Here is a 23,056-nt window from a genome sequence, read left to right as displayed (position 1 = left end):
TGAGTCAGGTGTCCAAGCATGGATTCCGAGATGGAGGAGAGAAGCCAGCTGACGACGAACTGGTCAAACCGGAGCCAGTGCATGAATTCCGGATTGAGCGACTGAGTTGAAATTCCGGTAGAATCAACGCTGGTGATGAACTGTTGAGGTCGCGCCGCCGTGCCGAGGAGAATTCCGTCGAGGCTGTGCGCACGAACCGCCGGAAGTATCTGTGAGCGCCAGAGATTGAAATTGCTCCTCTCAAGTCTGAGCGTGAGAGGATTCAAGTGCGTTGGAAGCACCTGATTCGCGAGTAGAGCAGAGGCAAGATTCTCCATTGACGATGTCGCCGAGCTTTGAGCCATGAACACCGATCAGAAACGAAGAATGAACCGGGACGAAAAAAGGTCTAGGTTCCAAGCTCTGATACCATAAAGCAGTTAGAGAATCAGATCTGGGCTCAAGGATTTGTGTGAATGATTTAGACTTTCATTAACATTCACTGTTTGGCTCATTTGGCTTATATACAAAAGCTGAGTTTGTTATACAATTGGTTAAGCGTAACTAACTCTAACCAGTCAGACTTGTATAAGTTAGTCCACCTGACACATAGCTATTTGCCAGGTTGGACAGTATTAGCCTAGTATTAGCCTAAGCCTAAGTGACTCCAATACTATATATTTCCTACTTTTTACTTAGCTTTATATATTTGCCTTTGCCTGCATAGGCGAATTATGTTTATATGGTTTGTTGGATTAAAAGATAGGGTCCGTGTATAAAGTCATGATATAGTGTTATTTCTTACCGGCTCATAAGAATACATCCTTTATTCTTTTAGTGCTCCTAGCAACAGATTTGTAGTGCCTACTTACATTCTATTTGCCTTCTGTTTTACACTCTTCAAAGTTCAATTTTTTTTTTTTTTTTTCCTAACTGGACGGGAAAAAGCCTTAATTTGGTTATACAGGCAATCGTGGCAGTTGGACCATGGGGAACAAATGATGGGTCTACATGGGACTACGGAACTAACGTCATTAGGATAAGAAAAATCATTATACACGCTGCTTCATGTATAGACTCCATTCAAGTTATCTACGATAATAGCAATGAGCCCGTCGACGGAGAAAAGCACGGAGGCCCTGGGGGTGACCCCACTGAGTTTTTTTATTTTTTTTTATTTTTTATTTATTCCTCTTTGCTTTCCAGCTGAATATTAAATATTTATATATACAAAAATAAAAAACTTAGGCTTGTGTATGAACTCTACATGTTATTCCAGATTACCCTGCAAGAAGGGGATTACATAACTGAAGTAAGTGGGCGATATGGGGCAGTGCATTTTGCGGAGACTCCAGTGGTGAGATGGCTGAAATTCACTACCAGTCTGGGAATTACTAAATCATGGGGCACCGAAGATGGCACCGACGACAGCACATACTTCACTCTTCCCGTCAAAGGAGGCCGCGTTGTTAGCTTCTTCGGATCAGGCGACACGTTCCTGACTGGCATTGGCTTCCACGTTTCCAACGTTTGATTGATCACCTCGACCCGCCCTCTACTGCTTTCCATTATACAGAAATATGTTCATGTGATTATAAAAATTAGAGACTTGGCCGCTCAGCTGGCTAATGATGATATTAAAAAGTAAACAAAATTGTGTGTATGTAGTGCTTGTGTTTAGTATGTTTAATGTTTATAACTAATTGGATTAAATCCCGTGATGAAAAGCGAATTTAGCAGCTCCGAATGCATATCTTTACAAACCTTAATTTACACGGGTTCTACTGCGCCAATATTGGAGGCACTTCTAGTTAGGGATGGCAACGGGTACGGGTAAAGCCGGGTACACCTATTCCGTTACCCGTACCCGCTATAATTTTTTACCCGTTACCCGGACCCGTTTACCCGGATTTTGAGACGGGCCGGGTAACGGGGATACCCGCCGGGTAAGCGGGTTAAAAATATTAGACCCGTTACCCGTTTACCCGGTTTAAAAAAAGGGTAGCGGGTCGGGTAGACCCGCTTACCCGTTTATAAAATAAAAATCCATCAACAATATAAAGTTTAAAAATAATAAAATTTAGGTGAAAAATATCAAAGTGTTACTACAATATAAAAAACATTAAAATTCAAAATAAATAAATAAATAATACAAAAGAAATCTTCATTGCAAATTGATTATCTTCATTGTAAATTTGGTCATCTTCATTGCAACATATAAAAATTTATTATCTTTTTAAATATTTAAAAGTTAACGGGTCGGGTCCCGGGTAACCAGGTACGGGATGACTATTCCGTTACCCATACCCGGACCCGTTAAAACCGTAACGGGTATTACCCGTTTACCCGTTTACCCAAAAAGAACGGGTATTATCCGACCCGAATGAATCGGGTAACGGGCCGGAACGCGGGTAACGGGTCAAATTGCCATCCCTACTTCTAGTGACCCGGCCATTAGCATTTGATCGAAAAATAATAATATAATTCTTGCTTTTTTTGTGTAGATAAATTAAACTTATTATTGGAGGTGATAAAATAGTATTGGTGATATTATCTATTTATAGTCTGTGTTTGAGCGATCTAGTGTTCGTGATAAAAAGTTCCACATGGAAACGTATCAAAGAGGAGAGTTCCTCGTGTATTATGAAATTCCGAAATTTTTTCGTGTATTATGAAATTCCGAAATTTTTTCGTGTCTCTCAACTCCTCTTCACTTTGTAGTATAAATATTAAGATAAAGATTTTTGTCTAATTTTGCTATAAAAATTTATAAATTTGGCATAAATGTGGCCAAAATTAGACTAAGTAGCTTTTCGCCGGATTTGATTTTTAATTTAAACTTCTACTTATCTTCTTGTTATTCATTACTTCTAGGTATACTAATGAATGATTTATTCTCATACGTGAAAGATAGCTCCAAAATTTGAGGGATCGCTTGCATAATTGGTTTATATGTATCATTCATGGTTGAGACCACTCATAAAAATTAGATTAAGAATCTTGTGACCGCATTTCACATGGCTAACATAGATGCTCTGCTTCCGATTCCTCGAGATTTTGTAGATTTGAGGACATAGTTCGATGTCGGGACCGTCGGTAGCACTTAGACTCTACCTAGCCAAGCATCTTAGTGCATACTTTTCTGATGTGGGACTTGGGTTGCTACCCCAACAATCCTCCCCTCAAACCAAGAACCACATATACGTGGCCTCCCCTCCAGCGAAATAATCTTGTACCACCATTTGGCGCCAACGGGACACGCCGCCTGACTAACGTCATTGTCAGGATGACTTTCGACACAAGACATTTTCATTGCGAGATTATCACATTGAGGGCTTCTCATTCCACATCGCAAACGCATCCCAAACTCCCAGTGCTCTTGAACCTTTGGCTCTGATACCATTTGTAGGGCCCCCGTTCTCCACGGTGTTGGCTGCCACCTCATCATAACTCTACATTAGTATGATATTGTCTGCTTTGGGCTAAGCCCGCACGATTTTGTCCTTGAGCACATTCCCAAAAGACCTCATACTTTTGGAGTTGGTGGGACTCTTATATCCAAGAAAATTCTTGCATATTTTTCCGATGTGGGACTTGGATTGCTACTCCAACAAGGAGCTAGGAAGAGAACCTGTCGATCAGGTTCAGAAACTCATTATGAATAGCGTTTTATATGTACATTATGTTTTTTTTTATTAGTATGACTTTTGTCCAAACTCTTGTTTAATTTATTATAAATCAAAATATATTATGTTAAATATATTAATAATAAAAAATATAAATATAGTTGCAACATTTGTCACGATTAAAAGAACTCTCTCTACAAGGCGGAAATAATTTATGCACTAATATTGGCGAGAGACTGTCTCAACATTAGTCGTGACATTTCGCGGCTGTTTACAAATAGATACGGAACTAGAACTGCGATATTTGCTGCGGCTAAATCCAATTTAGCCACGATATATTGGACTTGTAACTGTTGTAGTGTTTATCGCGGCTGTAACTTGTAACTGTTGTAGTGTTATTGCAATTGATTTTTGATTAGTTGTTAATCGAATTTTAAATTAGAAACTAGATCTATATATAGTTCGTGTTTTCGTAAAATCTAAATCATTTAGAAATCTATTATTCCGCCAACGTGAATCACGATAATTCTCCACGCGGTGAGCAGACTGAGAACAAAGCACATAGATATATGTCTGCACGTCATCAAGTATGTGATCAATAGCAAGTCGATAGTAGATAGCCACAAGTGTCAACCCGAAATTTTCCATCTCTATACCATTTCATGTCAGCAGGTTCTAAGAGGAATTTGGATTGCTGAGATTGGTCAGATCTTGGAAACCAAGAAGAGTAATAGAGATCAACTATCGAACGAAGACTAAATGACAAGACTAGGTAGAGATTTGTGAACCTATGTAATTTATTATTGAGCCATGTCAGCAACGAAAGTCAATGAATTGACACGAACCGTTAGTTAGGTATAGCTTGTGTATTTAAGGACCTATGATTCGTTGTTATTAGGTGGGTCATAATTGTATCAAGGTGAGAATCACATAAACTAAACAAGTGTTGGGAGATAGATCTTGAGTGAGAAAGAGATTCTTGCTTTGAAGATGGTTCGGAAGCCATTTTCGTAAGGAAGAGAACTGCTCTTCACCAGAGTATCGGTGATTGCTTGATAGGGGATTCGAAAATATAGCATGGTCTCACACCCTGACTTGGATAGGATATGCATTAAATCCGAACCAATGATAAAAATATCTTGTAAATACTAATTTGTGTTCTTTGCGCCATTTGTGTTCATCATTTCTCGCTCAGGAATTGTGATCGGCGTTGAGCTTTGATTCATTTGTAGTCTGTTTTTTGTTAGTTCCATTGCTTGTCTCTAACACGACATTTGCGTCTTTTGTTTGGGTTTGGATCATACTATAACTAACAAATTAAAATGAAAAATACTACCAAAATGGAGTAAAAATTCAAACTCACTATAGACTTGGAAACCAGATTTATACACGACATGGTATCTTTCATTTGGAATTTTCACAGTATAAAAAAAATCAAATATTTTTTAGAAATTCTAGAATAATATTTCTCAGTTATTTTCATATAAATACTCTCTTAAAGCAAATGGAGGTTGATCAGGAGTCAGGAGGCTAGAACTTGGACTTCAAGAAGCTTATGACAGTGTCGTCGACTTGGAAAGCCCTAACAAGAATATCCGACGAAATATCGGGCGCTGATCCAAAGATTGCCTCGGCAACAGTGACGACGCCCGGGTTCTGACTACTAAAGGCAGATATTGCCGCAGCGGCGGTGGGTCCCACGTTGCGCTGGTAGTGGACGAGGCCGAGGGGGAACACGAACACGTCGCCCCTCTGGAGGGTCTTGGTGACGTGGCGGTTGGCGGGGCTGGCAGTGACGAAGCCGACCTCGAGCGTGCCTTGTAGGAGGGCCAACACCTCGGTGGCCCGTGGGTGGGTGTGTGGCGGGTTTATACCCCACGGCCCGAAGTCTATGCGGGCCAGCGAGATCCCGAGAGTGTTCAGGCCCGGGACTTGGGCCGAGGTCACCGGTGTCACCTTTGTGCCCGCTGTACTCGTGATTTCTCCGGCGAGGTGGAGCCCCGCGTAGAAGAAGTCCTCTGCCCGGACTTGGCTTGCCTCTTTACAACTCATCCCGTTAGCTAACACTGCCAAAAACAATGTGTATATACACATTCATGTCATGTTTATACATAGGTATACACGCGTACACGTTGTTGAATGTCATTGAAGATTTTTTTAAGGGTAATTTAGCAAAATAGTCCACTTAAACGTTTGAGAATTGCTAAATAGCTAAAGTTTTGTAAATATTAGGTAAATAGTCAATTTTATATATTCACACACGTAAATATTAAGTAAAATATAACCACTGTCATATTAAGTCACGCCATCATTTATGACTATTTACCTGATATTTAATGGCTACTTAGCAATATCAAACGTTTAAGTTGACTATTTTTCTAATTTTTTTATTTTTTAATGATGTAGAGACTTTGAAGGAAATCATATTGTGTTAAAGATGCCAATTTTTTTATAAAGATAACTTGGCTGGTCAATTTATTTATATAAATTCAATATAAACATACGGTAGTAGGATTCATTTTCAGCCCCGATGAATAATTAGAATTTTCGCCATTGCAAAGTTTTTAACTGTTTACCACGTCAATAAATGTGACAACTAAATATCAGGTTCAAGTATTGAAGTGAATTTTTTTTTTTTTTTCGGTACCTTGACTTTTTGGATCAGCGACGCAGAAATCCTGAATCAGTTGAGAGGCTAGGGCAGTGGACAAGAAAAATAGTGCTTGAATGCCTACCGAAACAATAGAGACATCCATTTAAATTTTGGTTGTGATGGTTTGGTCTCAGCTTTTATAGGAAAACTGTTGACAAGATTGAGACCTTTTTTGTGTGCCCAAAAACAAAGCAAACTGTAGTGCTTTCTAGGTACTGATATTTGACGGTATCTTTTATATATGCGTTGTTTTAGTTGTAATGCAGATTACTCATGCAAATTACATGCGTCTTTACGATTTCTTTTTTAGTCATGCTTGTCTGCAGATTATTTCGGTGCCAATTGTATTACCATCCAAGAGAGGATTTTGGTTAAAATTTCGGCTCATGAAAGTAGCTTGCAATGTGTCAAGAGGTTGTCAAAAAAAACATCGTCAGCTTTAAAATACTCGAACAATGTTGGGTTAAAAATATTAATGAACCGGACATCACCAACAGTATGAAGAAGAGGCGTTGAAAAAACAAAAACAATCGACGAAAACTTACGAGTTACTACTTGCTTTTGACCTAATCACTGACCTATCACAATAATAGACAGTACATAAATGATTATTCCAAAAGCTAGTATTTTTTCATGAGCATAGAAACATAAAAACGCTAGGGCCTCAAATATCTCTCCCTTGTTTGGCTTGTTGACTAAAACTTTGACTTGAGATCATCAATAACTCCCTTACCAAGCTGGAAAGATTTCATCAAAACGTCGTCGCCAATATCAGGAACTGATCCGAACACAGCCCCAGATATAATGACCACACCGGGGTTTTGGCTACTAAGCGCCGCGAGGGCCACGGCACTCCCGGGCCCCACATTCTTCTGGTAATGGACGAGCCCTATTGGAAACACGAAAACGTCGCCTTTTTGCAACACTTTCGTGATCTGACGGTTTTCGGGGCTCGACGTCATGAAGCCGACCTCGAGACTGCCTTCTAAGACGGTCAAGACCTCCGAGGCGCGAGGATGAGTGTGTGGAGGATTGACTCCTCCCGAGGAATAGTCAATGCGCACGAGTGATATCCCGAGCGTGTTTAGTCCCGGGATTTCTCTGACGCTCACTTGGGTCACTGCCAACCCTAACTGGTTCGATGTGTTGCCTGTTCGGTTCAGTCCAGTAAAGAAGAAATCATCGGATCCAACGCTATTTGGTGTCTTGCAGGGAAGACCGTTCATCACCACTGCATTCAATTGAGCTCACCATACTTAGATTAACGAGTCTTTATTTGCTTTCAATTATTGACATCATCACCTAGCTAGCTGAGTTTTAGTCACCAAATTGTGGTCCAATCGATTAATTAGTGTTCATTATTTAAAAAATTATGTGGCTTACAGATCTACCACAACAAAAGTTATGTAATTAAGAAATTCTCTACAATTGGTAATAAAATTGAATCCCAGGTTTTGAATTAAAAATAAATTTAAAATTGTTCAGCGGATGTATTTTTCAATGAGAAGTCTTACTAGAATAAGTTAATTAATTTTTACTTCGTACATTAATGATCGTGTACGTACTCAAATTTAACCAATAATATGCATGGAAGCAAGTAAATAAGATCTTAGGAAAATGATCTCGCAAATATATAGCTAGAGACGTTGATTTATCAATTTGAATGGCCATAGAGAATGGGTGAATCATGGTTAAATATAGGGCTTCGAATTTACCGTATAAACCGAATAAGAGTGTACGTGTAAAATGTGATAAATAGAGGAGATAGGTAGTCATACCGCCGATCGTAGGGTCTGCGACGCAGAAATCTTGAAGAGGATATTGACCAGTTGCAAAGGTTACCCATAAATATACAGCGACAACAAATATAATGGCCACGTCTGAATTTGCCATTAATTAAGTTGAGTATAATCTAATTAACTACTAAAAGTATTTGACTACAACGATTGATAGAAGAACTACAACGATTGATGTGATAAAATCTAATAATATATAATATTCTGAAGGGGTTCTGCTCTAATGTTTGTAGAGCACCATAAAGTTTGTAACATCTTTATATATAAGTTTAGACGACCGCCTTTCAGAAGGGAAAAAAAAGTAAAAACAGTTCAGCAGATAGAAAGAGATATATCAGAGCAGTAACAGAAAGAACATTGATGTTGCGTTTAATGGAAATAAGTATAAAGTTTAATTAAATAACATTGGGTCCATGGACCAAGCGTGCTTCAACAGCAACCCCTATTTTTTAGTGGAAACGTACAGTGATTATATGAGTTTAAAGTGGTCACTGCGTGCTTTCTTTGTTTATGGCCCAACGCTGGTACTCATAGTTTCCCTCACGCCAAGACAATAATTAGGATACTTAATTATTGCTAAAGGGTGAACTTCCATAAAAGACCCGAGCCTGGTTAAATTACAGTGTATCGCATTTAGTTCATGTCAGGAAATTATTAAGTATAGTCTATCTAGTAAATAAAAAAGAAACCTTTTGTAGTTGTTACTAACTTACTACTGCGCTATTTCAGATTGCTATTTGGTCATTTATTTTTAAATTTTTTTTTTCTCAGTGAGTGTTATAAAGTTGAATAGAATATACTTGCTAATAAAATAGACACAGGTTCTAAAAATTGAATAAAAATTCAGTTTTTCTTTCTTTTAAAATTCAAATAGAGTGTATCAAGTAGCTCTTTGCTTAACACAAAATAATAGTCTCGTTGAAACCTTCGCATTGGTGCCAATTTTTTAAATGATGGTTTAGATAGCTAATTATACAAAGTGGACACTGTTTGACTACCAAACTTCTTATAAATTGTCCAAAATCCTAACTTTCTTCATCTTTCTTTTTTCCCTCCTCTTAACTGTGGGACACACCAAAACATGTGTCTTTTTATTATGGGTCATTAGAAAAATAGTTAATTTAAACGTTTGATATTGCTAAATAGTCAAACGTTTGGTAAATTTTAAGTAAATAGTCATTTTTATGTATTTACAGACGTAAATATTAGATAAATAGTCATCTCCATATATTAGGCCACGTCATTATTTACGGCTATTTATCTAAAATTTATTAAACGTTAGCTATTTACCGATGTCAAATGTTTAAATTGACTATTTTTTTAATTTTCTGTTTTATTATTATAATTTCCTTTTAATTGGCAATTGGGCTAAAGCCCTGATATTTATTCAGCCCACTAGATGGGCCGAAACCAACATACTTGTATGAAAAACATTGGCGACTTGATGAATCAGTACATTAATTGGAAATTAAGATCCTCAATCCCCCTTCTTCATGTCTTCCTTGTGTCCGTTAAATCAAGATATACCAGATTATCACATTATTATTATTATTTGGAAATTTTGTACGAAATAGTCAATTCAAATTAAGTGTTTAGCAAAATAGCCAAACTTTCATAAGTTAGTGTATTTTATCTACTTATAGTGTAAAATTACTAATATACTTTTAATATTTTGAGTGAACCCGTTTTCCAAGAATTTCAAATTAATTAATTTAAGTGTCTAAAATTTTAATCCACTATTTTTTTAATTCACTTTTTATATATACAAAATATTTTCAAAACAAATTCCATCAAAATTAGGCAACAAATCCCGATCACATTGACGGCTTGTTGACGACCCACGCATGCTTGTGCTTCATCAATTGGCCACAATTCTTCATCAGGTTAGGATTTTCGTAATGAGGCCATTTCAAAATTGAGAGAGAATAATCTTTCTGTTGGTGATTCGTACTCACCGGAAATGGCCTTTTCGAGCTGGAGAATTTCTTGTTCGGATTCGTTTTCTTGATCGGAGGCTGTTGAGGACGGTCGTGGTTGCCTAATTCACCCGCTTCAATAATGTCTTTGCAATTGCTGAATACGATCCAGCTCTCCAACCAGACGAGAGCTCTTTCCTCGAACACGTCTTAACGGTGAAGCTCACGTGCTGAGAATTACTGAAGCCGAACTCTCCACAGCCGGATCGTCGGTGGTGATTGATCTACAACGCATCCACTACAACAAATACAGTTTTTTGGTGCGGATGACTTTTGGGTGCGACTTTTCGCACCTAAAAGTCGCACCCAAAACTACTTTCGAGTGCGACTTTTCGCACCCAAAAGTTCATCATACCTTTAGGTGTGCGACAAAGTCGCACCCAAAAGTCCTCTTATTTGTTTTCACCAACACGAGAGAAAGAAAGAAACGGGAAAGGAAAAAAAAAAGAAGAAAAGAAAAGAAAAGAAAGAAAGAAAGAAAGGAAAGGAAAGAAAGAAAAGAAAGAAGAGAGAAAGGGAAAGAGAGAGACCGAGAGAAGGAGAGAGAGAGCCGAGAGAAGAGTATCGGCCGATACATCTCCTCCATTTCATCTTCTTCGTCTTCACGTAGCTCAGTTCCTCGACCAAACTCTACCGCGCGCCTCGACCGAGCAAAGCGCCACCGCCGCGAGCTCGCCGTGGCCGCCGCCCGAGAAAGAACGCCGGAGGAAGAGAGAGTAAAACCCCCGATAAGAGTGAATCTCACAAAGATTAGGTAAGAAATCAAACCTAAGATGGATTTTAGGATTAGGGTTTGGAATTGATTTTAGGGTTTTTGGATTCGGTAAGAAATTCTTTTCACCAATTTTTATTCTGGATTCTAGGGTTTGATTTTTGGGTTTGACCGTGTGTGTGGGGTGAGTGTTTGTGTATATGTGTTTTTTTGTGTGTGGGTGTGTATGTGTGTGTGTTTGATCATGTGTGTAGGGTTTGATTCTTGATCGCGGAGGCCGGAGCCATCCCGGTCCTGGACGGGTCTGCCTCGGAACAAGGAAAACGCCACGGCAATCTTGCTGGCTATGTGCAAGAGGGACGGAGATACCTGGCCTGTATAAGCCGTCGCCATTTTTTTGTGACTTTTTAGGTGCGACTTGTTGCGAATTTTCTCGCACACGCAAGTGCACGTGGTCGGAATAGTAATAAATCATAAGAACGAGTCGATCCCTCGAGGATTAGCTAAATAAGGAATCCGATAATTACAAGCTAATATAGAACTAAATATAGTTGATTGGATTGTTGTCACAAAATTTAACTAACACATCACAAAATCAAATAACTAGATGCACAAAAATTCTATTGGATAAAGGGAAGGACTATGGTTCACGGGTTCACAAAACAACTTGGATTCGCTGAATTAAGAAAAGAAACAAGCTATTGAGATTCACACTTTTCACTACTCATACTAACTTTAATAGAATTGATAGATCTCTCTCAAGCATCTAACAATATAAACCGATACCGTAATATCATCTCTCGATCTCAACTCCTAACAAGCACGACTAGCATAAAAAAAACAAGAGTATTCTCACGAGTCTAGAACAACCTAGCTATATCTAGCCTAGGAATGAATTCTAGTAATCCACGCAAAAACACAACAACCTAATCTTTCTCAAGCATTAGAGTTGAACATAAAACAAGCATGAGTTCATGACATTCATACAAGCATTAAGCATAGTTATGGATTAAGTAAAAGTGATGAGAAAAACAACAACCTAACAATTCTAATATCATGAATCCTACATCGTAATGAACCAGCTACACCATAGCCCTACATGAGATTAGTTCGTATTGATGACTATGACAATAAACATACACAAAGATGAACACAAGAACAATGAAGCAAAAGAAATCATACTTGAATTAAAAAAAAGAGTAAGAGATAGAGAATAGAACACTGTTTAAGGTCGTAGCAATGGTAGAACTCAGCAACTCAATCCTTGTCTTCAAATTTGAGCTACAAAGTATGAACAAAATGCTGGAAAAATTTCAAAAAAAGAAGAAAAACTAAAAGATGAAAAAGTGTTCTTGGTTGATTCCCTCAAAAATTCTTTCATGCATGCCTTCTTCTGAATAGATTTGTCTTTTTAAGGTTGAATGAGCTTGTTTTCGGAGCAATCTAAGCCTTCAAATCTCATCCAATGGCTGAGAATCGCTAAAAATATTGAAGTTAACGAAGTCTGTCAGGATGATCGCGCGTCGCGCGCTTCACCCTGCACGCCGCACGGTCCTTCATTTCGCTTCTGCGCGGTTCGCGCGTAAGACTCTGTGGCTTTTGCTGCAGAATTCTCACTCCGCGCGGCGCGCGAAATGGACCTCGCGGCGTGCGGAGTTGGAAAAAATGTTTTCTTCGCTTCTTTTCTTCGTTTTCGCTCCGTTTTGACTCCGATTAGCTTATTTTTCCATATTGAGACTCTAAACACTAGTAGAACCCATATAGACCTGAAAATCCATCAAAAACACTCTAGAGATAATAAAAATCCTTGAGAACTCGTTGGATTTAAGCTTGGGAGATAGGAGTTTACGCGTGATTAACGCACCTATCAAATCCCCCAAAACTTAAACCGTGACTTGTCCTCAAGTAACAAAAGAAAATGAAACACACACAAATCAAAAGAAAAAGAAAGAAGGATGAACTATATGGATAAAATTCTAATGCTAAAAAATTTTGCCTCAAACACTTGTCAATGCTTCAACTCAAATTTATATAGACATGAAAACCCACCTTTTCAAGTTTTTAAACCGACTACCAAATGTAAAAGCAGTCTTGTGAGCTCATGTCACCTTAGACTTATTTTACAATGCTTACCATCTCGTGAACTTTCGGAATCCTAGTCTCAAAGTCTTTCTAACCGTCATCAAGAGAACACAAAATCGAAAATGAATAGGAATTAGTTTCAATTTGACACAACCATATGCCCCCTCTTCTCTCTTCTCTCTACTAATGTGCACACCTCATTTCTAGCTCGTCAATTAGGTCTTAAAAGGCTTGTAATGTTCAAGGTAAGGTCAAAGGTATGGAAAGGAAATTTTAGTGGCTCAAACATCAACTTTAGCGACTCAAATCTCACCCAAAAATACAACCCTGACATGAAGTTCACTCACTTACCCATCCCTACGTTCTTGGCATCAAATTCTGCCCAACTAGAACATTTTACTTAGTGTTTTTATTTCCCGTGCTTTTCTCCCCCCAAACTTCGACTCAACAAAAACAGACGACAAGTCTCTAAAAAAAATAGAACACCACGCCAACATAAAAATAAACACTTTTTTTTTAGATATATTTCTCTCTTTTTTCGGTATATAACAATAAAATGCTGAGAAAGAAAAAAAAATAAAAATAACTAATCACCGGCGTGGAGTCTAATGGCCTATAAAACACGTAGAGACTAGTCGGAGAACATGTCATAAAATAGAAAGAATTCACTCATGTCACTCAAGAGTCGCTAAAGTCAATGGGGTTCTTTGTGGGATTTTCAAATCATCGGCTCGGCTTTTTCTGACTAAGTATCGAGAATGGATAGTGTTTGGCCTTTTATGAGTGGGTTCTAAAGGATAAACAAACATGGGTTGGCTTTTTGGCTTGACAGGCTATACCTAATGCCTAAATCATCCTTGCTAGATCAATGTGCACTTAATTTCGCTTCAATTAGAGATCGAAGAGGGCTCTAGTGTGTTTGGTGTTTTCTTTCAAACGATTAGCTAGACTACTCCTCAAGGTTTCCTAGCTTCGAGACATACAAAATTTAGGTCTAGTTGGCAACAACCTAGCTCACTAAACTTCTTTCACACAAGGTAGCACATGGGTCTATTTTCACTATCTATGATTGAAAGTTTTAATATCATTGGCTATCACAAGTGGATCATTGGCATTTGAGCATAAATTCTACTAGAAACCACACAGAGAAAAAAAATGAAATTAAGCTATCCGATTTATGTACAAAAAAACATACCCCGCAAGATAAGAAAAACTTTCCCCCCCAAACTTAAAACAGACATTGTCCTCAATGTAAATAGAACGGGAGAAAAGTACATACCTTGCGGGGGTGGTCAAACTCCTCTACTCGTTCTCGTCATACTCCTCGTCCTCGTCCTTGTCATACTCCTCGTCCTCGTCCTCGTCCTCGTCATGTTGTCATCGTTGGCTTGGGGAGGAGCCTATTGGCTTGGCTCCCATGGAGGATAGAAAGGATATGGCTCCATGAGGCGTTGTGGGTAGGCCGGGTAGACGGGGACGTCGGAATAGACACCGGTACTCGCATCGGGAGGGGGCGTAATATTAGTGTTGGCGAGACGTCCATTGGTTGTAGACACTCCGATGAAATTCGTCCCGCTCCCGTGCGCGCGCGCTCCCCGAAATCGTTGAGGAAGCTCCCAAGCACGTTGGTCCGGTTACCGAGGGTGAGCACATTGTCGTCGATGCGGCCCAATTGTTGCGCAAAGTTGTGCATCATGGCCATTAGATCTTGATTATGGTTCCCCGCCGGTGGTCCTTCGGCTCGGCCCGGTGGCGGTGGTTGCTCAACGTTGGGCTCGTCAAAGATAGAGGCGTTGGGGCCCACTTGATAGCGTTCCGGGACGTCGATCGGTAAATCCCCAGCCGCGTGGGTGTGCTTGCCCATGCTTCCATTGCGGAAGATTCATAATCTTATCCTCATTGATCGGGGCTCCAAGCGGTGCACGTTGCTCGGAGTTTGGAATTTTGAGCTTGGCGTCAAGGAAGAGTTGCGTGATTAGCCCGCCGTGGCCAAGCGTGACATCGGTGTCACGTCTCACACAGAACAAGAACCTTTCTCGTAGGAGCCTCCCGATGTTGATCCCTTTTCCCGTAACGATGCATGCCAATAGAGCTAGTCGTTGATGGTCGAGTTGGTGTGGCCGCAAGTTTGGGAGGATTGAGGCACAAATGAAATATTGCCACGCCTTGGCGAAGCGGTTGATACTCGAGATCGGGAGGAAGCTTGGGACTAGTTGCCCGTGCACGGTCTTCGTCTTGTACGTGGCACCGGGGTAGGCAAGTAAACGGATCCACTCTTCCCATTGCGGTTGGATCGTGATGTTGAAGTAGTCATCATTCTCGGGCTCCGGGATGCCGAGATATGCGTTGAGAGCGGCCGGCGAGATGTTGATGCTCACATTCCGGACCCGAACTACATTGCCGTCCATCACCGAGATATTGGCGTAGAATTCCCGTACTAGTTTCGGTGAGGCCGGAGTAGTGATGTTGCACAAATTTACCCACCCAAGCGCCTCGATTTGAGCCACCATATCTCCGCATTGTCGAATGGGCTCTAGGGTGCGCTCGAGAATCAACCCCTTTTTGGAGATAACGTCCCACGCGTCTCCCACACCCTCAAGCATTGTCGATGGTCGAGGCAATGCGACTCCCATTCGACGGACTCTCTTGGGTTGGGTCTGCGACGATGACGCTCGGTGCATCTACACAAATAAGCACGTAATAAGTGAACGTTGTTGGAGCTAATGCTTATATCATGAACTTATCTATCCCCTCAAACACAAATTCAAAAAAATCACATCTCATATGTCTATTTTCGTGCAAGGATTTTCACTTGGGTATTTTATCGAACACCTAGTGTGCATGCCAATTCCAACAAAGTACTTGAATTATGAACACCCAAATTGAATTTCCACAACCAAACAAGCATCAACAACACCCTAAGACCGTCCATATATCAAGAATTATCCAAAAAATTTCGAATTTAGAAATGTTACCTTGTAATTCTTGGAGATGAATGGAGGAATGAGGGTGAAAGCAAGGAGAGAATCACCAAAATGTTGTCTTAGCAACTTGAAGAACTCTGTTTAAGGTCGTAGAAATGGTAGAACTCAGTAACTCAATCCTTGTCTTCAAATTTGAGCTACAAAGTATGAACAAAATGCTGGAAAAATTTCAAAAAAATAAGAAAAACTAAAAGATGAAAAAGTGTTCTTGGATGATTCCCTCAAAAATTCTTTCATGCATGCCTTCTTCTGAATAGATTTGTCTTTTTAAGGTTGAATGGGCTTGTTTTCGGAGCAATCTAAGCCTTCAAATCTCATCCAATGGCTGAGAATCGCTAAAAAAATTGAAGTTAACGAAGTCTGTCAGGATGACCGCGCGCCGCGCGGTCCTTCATTTCGCTTCCGCGCGGTTCGCACGTAAGACTCTGTGGCTTTTGCTGCAGAATTCCCACTCCGCGCGGTGCGCAAAATGGACATCGCGGCGCGCGGAGTTGGAAAAAATGTTTTATTCGCTTCTTTTCTTCGTTTTTGCTCCGTTTTGACTCCGATTAGCTTATTTTTCCATATTGAGACTCTAAACACTAGTAGAACTCATATAGACCTGAAAATCCATCAAAAAACACTCTAGAGATAATAAAAATCCTTGAGAACTCGTTGGATTTAAGCTTGGGAGATAGGAGTTTACGCGTGATTAACGCACCCATCACGACTTTAGGTGCGGAAAGTCGCACCTAAATGTCGCACCCGAAAGTCAAGACTTTTGGGTGCGACTTTTCGCACCCAAGACTTTTAGGTGCGGACTTTCGGGTGCGGAAAATTCGCACCCAATGTCGCAGCTAAAGATATCATTGGGTGCGAAAATTGACTTTTGGGTGCGAAAAAAGTCGCACCCAAAGGTCTTTTTTGTACTAGTGATCACCGGACGCCGTCTGCGTCACGACTAGAGATTCATCGATCTGAAAATCGTTGTTGTTGAAATGACCGGCATCTCCTTTAGACTACAGCGCGTGGAACTGAAATTGCGTCGAGATCGACGAAGATAGGAAGAGATTCCGACAAAGATGGTGATCGACGATGATGGCGACGAGATCGACGGAGATAGATGGAGATGGTGACGAAGATGGGGACGAGATCGAAGGAGATAGACGGAGATGGCGATGAAGATAGCGACAAAAATGGTGATGGCGTTCGAACGGTGATATCGATTAATCGACAGCGTTTTAGAGTTTTTTGTCAAAAGAGTTGTGTTTTAGGGTAACCTAGTAACGATAGTGTGACAAGTACAAGGGTATTTTTCGAAGTTTTTTAAATTTTGGGCTACTTCGTCTTAATTTTGAAATTTTTTGCTATTTTGTGAAACTTAAACTTAAAAATAGCTAGATAGCCGCATCGCCCTTATTATTATTATATATTTTTTATTTACTTAATAATTAACGTCGAGACTTAGTCTTTTGAGGAGACATGGAGAACAAAAAGGGGGAAACCATTTATTTAGCATTGGGTTTCACACCCGTAGAATCTCCACTTTCTAATAATATCATCTTAAAATGAACTGCGGATGAAATGTAGTCCAACACGAGTTCTGAAGGCCACCACACCATCACACTCAAGACCTAGACAATAAAACATAACCAAATCAACCGCAAACAAATCACACGACCATATAGTATATCTTCAAAACTCTTAGAATTTACTCATAAATTAATCAACACAGAGAGACTAGAACTTGGCCTGCAAACTAGCGACAAATTTCCTATTCAACTGGAAGGCCCTGGCAAGAAGATCAGGAGAGAGGTCAGGCTTGGACCCGAAAACCGCGTTGGCGATGGTGATAACCCCCGGGTTCTGGCTGCTCAGAGCGGCGATAGCGACAGCGTGGCCTTTTCCGATGTTCCTCTGGAAGTGGACGAGGCCGATCGGGAACACGAACACGTCACCCGGGTGGAGGACCTTCTGGAAGAGCTGGTTGTCCGGGTTCGACGTGACGAAACCAACTTCGAGAATCCCTTGGATGACGGTCAATATCTCGGTGGCCCTCGGATGCGTGTGTGGCGGGTTGATACCAAACGGAGCGTAGTCCACACGCGCCAGCGATACTCCAAGAGTGTTGAGTCCTGGGATTTGGGCCACATTCACGGGTGTCACTCGTGACCCCACCGGGTTTGCCGTGTTGCCTGCGTTTTGAAGTCCGCTGAAGAAGAAATCCTGGGGCGAGACGTACCTCGGATCTTTGCACACTGTAATACATGATTACGCAAATGAAATAAGTACGAGGGAGTTTATTAATATATGTTTAATTATTTAGTACCTGCGTTGGGGGTTTTGACGCAGAAATCTTGAAGAGGGCTTGGATCAAAAGCCATTGCGAAGTAGCTCATGGAAGCAACTACTAAAGCTAGAATTACGTGTTGAGAAGCCATTTTGAACGACTCTTTTAGAAAACCTCTTGTTTAGCTTTTTTTAAAAGCTAGCTTTCAAGGTTTTTGATATGTGGATTGGAGAGATCTTAGGTAATAATGCTTTGAATACTGTTTTAGAATATGAAAAAATCTTACGTATGAATGGATATACGAGTTTAATGAGAGTAGTGTAGTCCTGCGAATATATAGATATATTTTTCATGCAGAAACGGCGTATACTTTTGTCAAGAGACTAGAAGTTGTGTAATATGGCTATACCGGCAGTTTCGTTCGCTTCTTTAATTAATTGCCACAAATTATAATGCCCGAATGTCTCTGTATGTTGGGCAATACCGGTGCTCTATTTTTGTCTTCTTCGACATACCGTGTTTTTTTTTTGTATATAATATTTATAAAATAATTATTATGTGGTATTCTGTGTCTTTTATTGTTACGTACTTTTGTGCCATAGTTATTCGTCTATGTCGCATCGCATTTGAATATATTTTCGTTATTAGAGATGTTGGGGAATATAACAAAGAATTCGGGGTAAATTTTAACATAATTAATTCAAACTATGAAGACATATTTTTGTAAGTTTCTCTTTTTTTTTCATTGTTACATATTTGATTATATCATAATATTAAATTTTTTATTTTGCGGTTTTAACATTATACAGAATAATTTTTTATTCCGGATCAGTATGCTGAAATTTTAAATAAAGATATATATATATATATATATATATATATATATATATATACAAGTTTTAATCATAATTTTATGTTGAAAATAAAAATCCAATATATCATTTTTGTTAATTACATAGCTTAATCTTGAGTTTTATATTTATAATTATTTAATGCTAACGATAATTGCTTGCTAGCTACACTTGTCATGTACGTACTTATTTCCAATTACATAATTGGTCTATATATCGTTTCTAGCTTTGAACGATAAAAGATCTAGAACAATTAACCAGAATGGAATAACAGAGTGACACAACCAGAACTAAGAAGATTATTTTACCGAATAAGGGAAGCTGATATAATTGGAGCCGCTGGAAGATCCATACTATACTGGCACTTGCTATTTTTAACGGATCTTTCTGTTTTCAGTGAAGCTGCTCTAACTTAGCTGTTATTCTATTATTAGTTAATAGACTAGGTTCTTAGACTATACAATATTGCGACATTGTACAAGGAGTTAAAACTGGTTTGGTAAGTAGTCATTACGATAAATATTCTGTTGCGATATTGCTTTTCTTCATTATTTTTCTATTTCAACTTTTGTTTCAATGCTATTTTGACGTTAAATTCCGCATCAGAATTTAAAATGGCATGCAACATATTTCTGTAAGTTCTCACTTCTAACCAAGCATTAGGAATACCGTCGCGTACCTTTAGGCTCCAACTTATATTGAAAGTATGTACATGACTTGAGCGCAAAACCAAAAGAAATATTAGTTTTTTTTTTATGAGAAACTAAAGAAATATTAGTTAGCATCAGGGGTCATGCAACAATCCTTAATTGAATAACCTATTCAACAGACGAGCAATGCTTGACCAAGTAAAGTTTTTAGACAAAACTGTAGAATTTGCAAGAGAAAGAGAAAGGAAAAATATTCTACTTCTTATGAATTATGAGAACTGAGAGCCATATTTATATAAGAGTTAAGTTAATAAAAAATTATAATTTTACATGGAAACTAATTAAGTTAATTTAGTAATTAAAAATACAAAGACATGGAAAATAGAGATGTTGTAACTATAGAGCAACTTCCAAGATAATATCGTGGGACTCATGAACTTCAAATCATCTACCTTTCCCCAAAAGCTTGATAATAAAAGTTGAGCAAATCGGTCTTTGATTGAAATTTATTGAGGATTGTGATAAGTGCGATTCATTCACACTTAACAATATCTTTTTATCATGAATCGAGACATTTTCTTAGATATGTTGATGTCATTTTTCAATTTCTTAGATTGTATACGATTTCAGATAGCTGCATGTCTTTTAAGGGTAATGGAGCAATTTTGGAGTCATTCAAAGACTTTTTGGATAAGTTAGAGCGAAACAAGAAATATGATTCCTTCTTTTACATGGTTCCGAGATTTTGAATTGAAGATTTTAGATTAATCATAGACAACATTGAGTAGAGCTTTCTCTTAGCTTTCTAATGCATATTTATTTGGAAAAAAAAAAAAAGAAGTTAAGGGCATTTCAAGGAGAATTCCGCAGTTTGTTTCTGAGGATTCCAAAGAAAAGCGCGTCGGACGCGCCTTTTTGTAGTCATCACCTTCTTTTTTTCCATCTTTTTTTTTCTTATTTTGACACTTGGATCAAATACAAGGATCTAGAATGCTACGAAAATGACCATATAATTTTTTATGTTCATTTGAAAAGGGATACCACTTTATAGAGAAAACCTAAATCAAAGGTAAAGATTGGAGATTGAAGAAGGAGCCTTCACATTTGGAAAGAAGAAGAAGAAGAAGAAGAAGAAGAAGAAGAAGAAGAAGAAGAAGAAGAAGAAGGATGAGGAGAATGAGAAGGAGAAGGAGAAGGAGGAGAAGAAGAAGAAGGCGGAAAAGGAGGAGAAGAAGAAGAAGGCGGAGAAGAAGAAGAAAAAGAAGACTTTGCTCCAGTTACTCGTTTGGGGGCAAATCGTGATATGTTGATTGCCTTGACTTGCCATTTGAACTTTAAAGTTCATCAGATTGATGTCAAGAGTGCTTTCCTTAATGAATTTCTTACTAAAGAAGCACATGTTGCTCTGCCTAAGTGATTTGAAGATCATCACCATCATGACTATGTCTACAAGCTGAAGAAGACTCTATATGGCTTGAAACAAGCACCTAGGACCTGTTATGGGCTTACTATGTTTTTGGTCGATCATGGCTATTCTCGAGGGGGAGTTATGACGCTCTCCCCTAGGAGCTTCTCTCTTACTCTCTAAGAGACGTGTGTCAGCTTCTCTTTCTATATATTGCGTACAAATATTACACTTTAAAAAAGAAACATCTCGATATATATATATATATATATATATACTAGTTTACGAAAATATATGTATACGATTTGCGCTGATTTTTTTTTTCTTTTGTAGTACTTTGCAATATACACTTATAATCCATGGGACCCGCATTACTGCTATTAGGGTTATTATACATGGATTGATTGCTCTTGTCTTTCTCTGTTTGCGTCACTAAGTTTGAGAATTGAATATGAGACACTTGTGACAAGTATCACACTTGCTTTTGAATAATGGCGTATAAGTACCCTCTTATCTGACACCCTATCTCCTCGACTCATGAGAATCAAAACACTTCCTCGCTTCAGAGAAAGCACATAACAATTAACACATAAAGGTTGGGTTCTAACTTCTCTAACCATATTAAAGAGACTTAATCTCTAAACAAAGCTTTACTGGTTAAGCCGTCACTCGATTATCCTCCTGGTTCTTTAGGTAAGAGTCTTGGTATATTCTTTAATTACTAGCTCGATTTAATCTAGATCACAAGTAATAAATACACCAAACCTGATCCCTGATGTCGCAGTGCAAGTTCCACTTACAATTATTTTCAAGAAATGACGTCCTTAAACGTATGCTCCAATTGTTAATGATGTCCAACTTTATCCAGCCAAGTGTTCTCAGTGGTCGATGGCTGATCCTAAACGCTTGAATGTGTACTCTTGATTCAATTCCTTGAAGTTCATCGGTAGACACAAAACAACCTACTTATATGTTCTTTAGGCATTCATCTAAGTTAATATCTCTACTAATTTTTGGAAAGGTCTGGTTAAAATCATACTACTTGATATCTGGTTTGATAACAAGTTCTACAACAATTATAAACCCCTTGAAAAACTTTAATGTCTTCCTACTGTGTCCGATTATGCACAACTCTTACAAAAAGAACCATAACTTGAGTTTGAAAACTCGAAACATGTTGATTTCAAAGGCTGGCCAAAGAAGGCATCTAGAGCTTTCTAACAATATACTATAATACAATTTTAGAGTTCTATTGCCAATCCAAAAGTATCCCGTGGAGACACAAAGATGGACAAACATTTCTTTTTTTTTCTGAAGAAAAGTCGGACAAACATTTCTATTCAAAACAGTTTCGAAAACAGAACTTCAGAAAATCATATCTATTTCAAAACGTATTGGATCAACATGTTATTTAGTTTCTTAGAAACCTCACAGAGTCTACCGTTTATGAAAATAATAAAAAAAAATCCATTAATGTACAAAGCACATCCAAAATGATCCTTCTTCTCAAACAGTTTTTGCAGTTTCAAAAGCAATTTTCCAGATTTGCTTTGTTCATTCTCCATTGCACAAACTAGGATTTTCAAACTTTATTTTTTTTAGAGCCAAAACGAGCATACACATATTTTCAAAAATATTCCTTAAATCAAAATTGAAAATCACAACCCAAGAGATAAACTTAATCACACGAGGAAACCTTTAACAATTGTCAATAAAGCATCATAGAATTAAACACAAGCTCATAACCAAAACTCAAACCCTAGAAATTAAAAAACCCCAATCTGATATCACAAGTCCAATCAAAACTCTTACACTTTATATATTGGTTTTGAACAAAATATTGGAAGATGAAAATGACGTGAAGTCTTTACCATGACTTGAGAGAAATTCTTTGAGATCCATTTCAAATCTTTGCTCTTTCTTTCTTAAAATTCGTATCCCTGATTCTCGAGAGTGAAATAAAGGAAAAAGAGAGGAAATCTAACTTTTATCCAATAAAACCGGTAGCTTCTCATTTTAGACCCCAATTTCTTTAATAATTCCCTTGGGTCCCCTTTTTTTGTGCAAATTCAA

At 38.6% G+C, this 23,056-nt stretch overlaps 3 protein-coding genes across 7 annotated transcripts; all 3 read right to left on the bottom strand.

Annotated features, from left to right (window-relative positions):
• Positions 1-5,135: 5,135 nt before the first annotated feature.
• LOC149385192 (putative germin-like protein 2-3) lies at positions 5,136-6,361 on the bottom strand. Its single transcript, XM_089626266.1, has 2 exons — positions 6,253-6,361; positions 5,136-5,671 (listed from the first exon to the last, which is right to left on the bottom strand). Exons 1-2 carry the CDS (start codon positions 6,359-6,361, stop codon positions 5,136-5,138), a joined length of 645 nt encoding a protein of 214 aa, XP_089482392.1.
• Positions 6,362-6,673: 312 nt separating this feature from the next.
• LOC149385191 (putative germin-like protein 2-1) lies at positions 6,674-8,387 on the bottom strand. The gene is made up of 2 exons (XM_089626632.1): positions 8,037-8,387; positions 6,674-7,489 (listed from the first exon to the last, which is right to left on the bottom strand). The coding sequence occupies exons 1-2, from the start codon at positions 8,149-8,151 to the stop codon at positions 6,954-6,956; spliced, it is 651 nt and encodes a 216-aa protein (XP_089482758.1). The 5' UTR covers positions 8,152-8,387; the 3' UTR covers positions 6,674-6,953.
• Positions 8,388-17,527: 9,140 nt separating this feature from the next.
• LOC149385190 (putative germin-like protein 2-1) lies at positions 17,528-22,747 on the bottom strand. Of its 5 annotated transcripts, none has more exons than XM_089625266.1 (3): positions 22,717-22,747; positions 18,117-18,194; positions 17,528-18,045 (listed from the first exon to the last, which is right to left on the bottom strand). In XM_089625266.1, exons 1-3 carry the CDS (start codon positions 22,724-22,726, stop codon positions 17,528-17,530), a joined length of 606 nt encoding a protein of 201 aa, XP_089481392.1. In that variant the 5' UTR covers positions 22,727-22,747. The 5 variants fall into 5 exon arrangements, with proteins under 5 accessions (XP_089481392.1, XP_089481389.1, XP_089481390.1 ...); XM_089625263.1 differs by lacking the exon at positions 22,717-22,747 and adding an exon at positions 20,582-20,605 and having other exon boundaries at positions 18,117-18,213; XM_089625264.1 differs by lacking the exon at positions 22,717-22,747 and having other exon boundaries at positions 17,528-18,047; positions 18,110-18,228.
• Positions 22,748-23,056: the final 309 nt, after the last annotated feature.

Source organism: Urtica dioica, chromosome 9 (assembly GCF_054948205.1).
Source record: "Urtica dioica subsp. dioica isolate 48M chromosome 9, U.dioica_male_clone48M_v1_H2, whole genome shotgun sequence".
NCBI classification, from domain to species: Eukaryota; Viridiplantae; Streptophyta; class Magnoliopsida; order Rosales; family Urticaceae; genus Urtica; species Urtica dioica.
The sequence above is the reverse complement of the archived record's forward strand: the minus strand, read 5'-3'. Positions and strand labels throughout refer to the sequence as shown.

What these genes read in the sequence shown, in the direction of transcription:
- LOC149385191 (XM_089626632.1), bottom strand. Translation starts at nt 8,151, where the DNA reads ATGGCAAATTCAGACGTGGCCATTATATTTGTTGTCGCTGTATATTTA. An exon ending in CGCAGACCCTACGATCGGCG is followed by an intron (nt 7,490 to 8,036) that starts GTATGACTACCT and finishes AATTGAATGCAG; the next exon opens with TGGTGATGAACGGTCTTCCC.
- LOC149385190 (XM_089625263.1), bottom strand. Translation starts at nt 20,605, where the DNA reads ATGAACATAAAAAATTATATGGTC. An exon ending in ACATAAAAAATTATATGGTC is followed by an intron (nt 18,214 to 20,581) that starts ATTTTCGTAGCA and finishes GCTTCTCAACAC; the next exon opens with GTAATTCTAGCTTTAGTAGT. An exon ending in CGTCAAAACCCCCAACGCAG is followed by an intron (nt 18,046 to 18,116) that starts GTACTAAATAAT and finishes CATGTATTACAG; the next exon opens with TGTGCAAAGATCCGAGGTAC.
- LOC149385192 (XM_089626266.1), bottom strand. Translation starts at nt 6,361, where the DNA reads ATGGATGTCTCTATTGTTTCGGTAGGCATTCAAGCACTATTTTTCTTG. An exon ending in CGCTGATCCAAAAAGTCAAG is followed by an intron (nt 5,672 to 6,252) that starts GTACCGAAAAAA and finishes TGTTTTTGGCAG; the next exon opens with TGTTAGCTAACGGGATGAGT.